The sequence below is a fragment of the Camellia sinensis genome, chromosome 12, assembly GCF_055761805.1.
Source record: "Camellia sinensis isolate YWXY chromosome 12, ASM5576180v1, whole genome shotgun sequence".
NCBI classification, from domain to species: Eukaryota; Viridiplantae; Streptophyta; class Magnoliopsida; order Ericales; family Theaceae; genus Camellia; species Camellia sinensis.
Window position 1 is genome coordinate 30,131,500 of NC_138972.1, and position 4,732 is coordinate 30,136,231.

The 4,732-nt window shown below is 36.5% G+C and overlaps 1 protein-coding gene across 1 annotated transcript; it reads left to right on the forward strand.

Moving 5' to 3' along the window:
• Positions 1–2,814: 2,814 nt before the first annotated feature.
• On the forward strand, positions 2,815–4,390 carry LOC145803470 (uncharacterized). The gene is made up of 3 exons (XM_082896746.1): positions 2,815–3,063; positions 3,733–3,834; positions 3,945–4,390. The coding sequence occupies exons 1-3, from the start codon at positions 2,815–2,817 to the stop codon at positions 4,362–4,364; spliced, it is 771 nt and encodes a 256-aa protein (XP_082752872.1). The 3' UTR covers positions 4,365–4,390.
• The last annotated feature ends 342 nt before the right edge of the window (positions 4,391–4,732 follow it).

Consider the following 4,732-nt stretch of genomic DNA (forward strand, 5'->3'; position numbering starts at 1 on the left):
ACACCTATTCCATCTTTTTCTTGCAGAGGCAAGTTCAATATTTATAGATAATGGGAACAACTAAGACTTCTTATCCCAATGTATATACTTTTATTTCGTTGATATAAAGAAAATGCCTTTATGTTCTATTCTTCACTTACCAGGCGAAGTTATTAAATAAAGTAATACAAGCACTCCTAACTTGTTTGCAGTTACACTATGATCATCAAGTGCTTCTTGATGACCTAATTTCAAAAGATACAGGAGCCGAAGCTGCTGAATATCTGTTGAGGTAGTTTAGTTACTTGAATTGTACTTTGATCTTTCCTCTGAAGTTGTGAATACTAGATTTTCATGAATCATATGCGTAAGAAAAACTGTTGCCTGCTTTAGATATGTTGAGAAGTGCAGGTTTTTTTAGAGCTTACTTTAGGTAGGCAATGTATTTTCTTTTTCAGTTTTTATTGGTTGGCGTAGTTGATGCAAACAAATGCAATGCATTGCAAGATAGTACCAGAGGATGGAACTTTGCCTGAGCTCTAGCTCATCCTTGTATCTGTATGAATTTGGGGGTGCTTTTAATGAACTTCTCAGTTTCGAAATTAGTTGAGTTAGTTCATGCCTTCAAAATTATTTTTTGTCCAAACTAACTAAAGTAGGCATATCATGGCATATTGGAAAATGGAAAATGGTGTTACTTGTGTTATTGTATAGTTCATGTATTATTTTTGTCTGCAATAATCAAGCGGACTTATTTTTGTCTAGTTCATGTATATAGTGTTACTTATGTTATTGCAGATTGGAAAATGGTTCCTGGCTTAAAGACTGGTCGGCTTCGGAAGAAGACACTCACGCAGCCAGAAACAGACTCGCCACCTGCTATTCCTTTAGGATCACCCGTTGCTCCGTCTCCTGTTCTACCCGTCCGATCAAATGTGGGACCATCTCATCATGTCACTAGCCAACCAATGGTTGATTCTGATGAGACACAAGCCCCATCCGAAACGCAGCCGAGTGGCATAGGTAAGAATAAAGTGTATAAAATTTGTCAATTACCACATGCCATTGCCATTGTTTTTTTGTAGCCAAATTTTAGGCAATTTTCATGATGTTATGTTGTTAACAGGGACTTCGAAGCCCCTACGTGTACGTGGACCGACACTTGGCAAGGGCATACAAAAAATAATTAGAGCCAAAAAAGGGGAAAAATGTTATGTTCACATCGATCGTGGGTTGAATGCAATGACTGGCAAGTATGCCACTCCAGCAACTAACGAGTTAGGAATTCAAATTAGAACCTTGTGCCCTTTGAAAGATGTGAAGTCATGGCTGGATCTTGATGAGACTACAAAAGCTGCCGTCATCCAAGGAGTTCTTGTAACTAATATTACTTGTCCACAATATGTAATTGTATTATGTGAGTAATAAGAAAGACTAATATGTAATGATTACTATTTCAATTTGTTTTGCATGTAGGACAAGTTTCAAATTGGAGACGATTTCCACAATGACTTACAAGCACAGGAGATTGTGAATAAGAAGGCCTATGGGTTGTACAAAGATTGGAGGTACACCTTGAAGCAAGAGTTTGAATTGTTAGAAGGACTTCCACGTGATGAGATCTATGGTCATCCGCCCGTAGGGGTGAGTTTAGATAATTGGAAGCATTTGATTGATGTGGCTTGGCAAGATGCATCTCACCAGGTAAAATAATAGACTAGATAGAGTAGATACATCTATGTGAAAATGTGCAATGCCTTAACATTGACAAAAAAATTGTTTATCTGCTTGACTTATTTTTAGAAACGGTCAAAAGCTGGCAAGAGTAATAGGAGTCAATTGCCGTACAATCATACCAATGGGTCTCGCTCATTTCCTATCGCGATGGCTGCTATGGTGAGTTCGATTTTTTTTAAACTTGAATCCATTATATGTTGTTTGGATATGAAAAATGTTATGTTCTGCTACACACATATATATATATATATATGTTAAAATCTGTTGGCAAACATGTTCTGTCTGCAAAAAATATGTCTGTCAAAAATCTGCCTACATGTTTGCATTCTAAATCTGCCTACACTATACTCTGTCTTTCTTTCGAAATCTGTATCGCAAAATCTAAACTATACTCTGTTTACACTATAATACACAATATGTTTACACTATAATACAGTATATATAAATCTGTCTACACTATAATACACAATCTGAACTATATATACTGCACTATACTACAAAATGTAAACTATACTCTAAAAATCTGTCTAAACTATAATACAGATTGTGTATAGTTCAGATTTATAAATTTGTGTACACTATACTACACTATAATACAGTATACACAATAGTTTTACTAAATCTGTCTACACTAATTCATACACAATCTGAACTATATATACTGCCCAAAATCTAAACTATACTCTGTTTTTCACTTAAGATCATTAGTCTTGCAGCTCTTTGTGTTTTAGATTTAAGTTAATACATTCACAAAAAACAGATATTCCTGTACATACACCATGTTATAATACACATAATTTGAAGTGATTATAAGTGGCTATGTGCGAAAATCTGTTGGACATAATCTGTTTGAGAAATTCTGTTTGATAATCTCTACTAACATAGCTCATATAAATCTGTTGGACATAATCTGTTTGAATTTAAAATCAATGAGGATTGGGTTAATTTGATTATTAGCTATGTTACTAATAGCCACTCCTCCATACTTTGGAATGGAGAAGTGATTAATGGTATCCATAATGAAAGGGGCGTAAGGGAAGGTGACCCAATCTCACCTTACCTTACCTCTTTGTACTCTATATGGAAAGACTCTCAAACATGATCACTTCCAAGGTTAAAGATCGCACTTGGAAGGGCATTAAAGCCTCTAGAAATAGTCCCCCACTTTCTCACTTGTTCTTTGCTGATGACCTCATACTCTTTGCCAAAGCTGATCAACCCAACTGTGAAATTATCATGGATGTTCTCATTGAATTTTGTGATGTGTCTGGGCAGAAAGTCAACCATGCTAAATCTAAACTTTTTGCCTCTTCTAACCTTCCTAGACATAAAGCTATGACCATGGCAGTTTGAAAGTAGGATCCCCCTGACGTAAGATCTTGGTAAATACCTGGGATCCTTACTTCTCCATGAAAGAGTTAACAAGACCATGTTCAATGAGATCATAGAAAAGATGAAGACTAGACTCTCAGGGTGGAAAGCTAGAAATCTATCTCTTGCTGGCAGAACCACTCTCATTTTGTCTGTGACCTCAATTATTCCCAGTTCATTTGGTGTGTTGGGATAATGTGTGTAAAACAAAAGTTGAAGGGGGACTAGGTATTAGAAAAGTTAAAGATCACAATGCATCCCTTCTCATTAAACTTGGATGGAAAATTCTTAGTGAGAAAGACAAACTTTGGTGCTAAGTACTACAGTGTAAATATCTTAAGAATAACACCATATTCAATTGGCCCATAAGGAAAAGATCATCTCATACTTAAGAATAACACCCAATCATTAGTCTAGTAACATAGCTCATATAAATCTGTTAATGATAATCTCTTTGAATTCGAACTAGAATAGTGCTGCCTCTATTTCCAAATCTGGCTGCAAATCTGTCTGAAAATCTGGCAGAAAATCTGTCTCCAAATCTGTCTCCCAATCTGTCCAGCAATTTGTTTAAAAATCTGTTCATGGAAATTTGTCTGTTTGGTGCATAAAGTGTCATTGATTTATACATTGATGTGTTAACAGGTAGCAAAAGATGGAGAGTTGGATTTCCCAAAGTTCTATGAGGACAGCCACACTTCAAAGAAAACGAATGACTGGATCCATCCAAAATGCCGTGAGCTGCATGTAAGTATGTGACAACGAAATATATGTATTCAATATTTTCTTGTACTTAGTACCTAATAATACATATATGTTGCCAAAGTTTTTTTCGTCTTATTTATTTGAAATGACAGCAAGAGATGGTCAATGTACAAGCGGCTGCCATCGAGTCGGGGACGCCATTGACACAAGAGGAGATTTCAAGGCAAGTGCTTGGACAGAAGAAAAGGTACTTGCTTGGATTTGGGAGTGGCCCACAACCGTCTACCATATTTGCAACACGAGCACACGATAAGGACATGGAGGCAATGCGAGCTGAGGTGGAGGCACTTCGTGAGGAGCGGCAAAAGGATCATGACGAGTTAATGAAAGAGCGAGAGGAGCACGAGAGATGTTACAATGAGCTGTTGAAAGAACGAGAGGAGCGCATTCAATTATCCAATGAGATGTTGAAAGAGCGGGAGGAGGGACAAAAGGCAAGGGACGAGACAAATACAAAGGTCGAGCATCTCAATAACGTAGTCGCCAAACTGTCACAACTCTTGGGAATCTAAGTTGGGCATCCGACGTTTGGTTTTTGGTAAGAACAATTTCATTAATGTCACACTTATTTTGTTTAAATATGTTCGCTTGAAGAGTTGAAAATGTCATCAATTTTTGAGTTATTTGGGGTTAATGATTTCTTGTGTAGTTACTAGAGTTTGGTATTGAGTTTTCTTAACAATGAACTTGTATTTAAAATATGTACTTGATTAAGATTAACTATAGTAGAAACATGTTAAAAAAACATAGCGAATTTCAATCTTCGTTTAGAGTAACATGTAAACTTCAACAGTGGTATTTTGAATAGTAACTCGAATATCTGTTTAAAAGTAATGGTAACCTTCCCGGTGACAAAAGTGACACGTTGGGACAGACGGTA

Excerpts from the sequence above, each read along its gene's own strand:
- LOC145803470 (XM_082896746.1), top strand. The coding sequence starts at position 2,815 with ATGATCACTTCCAAGGTTAAAGATCGCACTTGGAAGGGCATTAAAGCC. Across the intron at positions 3,064-3,732 it reads ATAAAGCTATGACCATGGCA|GTAGCAAAAGATGGAGAGTT; the intron begins GTTTGAAAGTAG and ends ATGTGTTAACAG. Across the intron at positions 3,835-3,944 it reads CAAAATGCCGTGAGCTGCAT|CAAGAGATGGTCAATGTACA; the intron begins GTAAGTATGTGA and ends TTGAAATGACAG.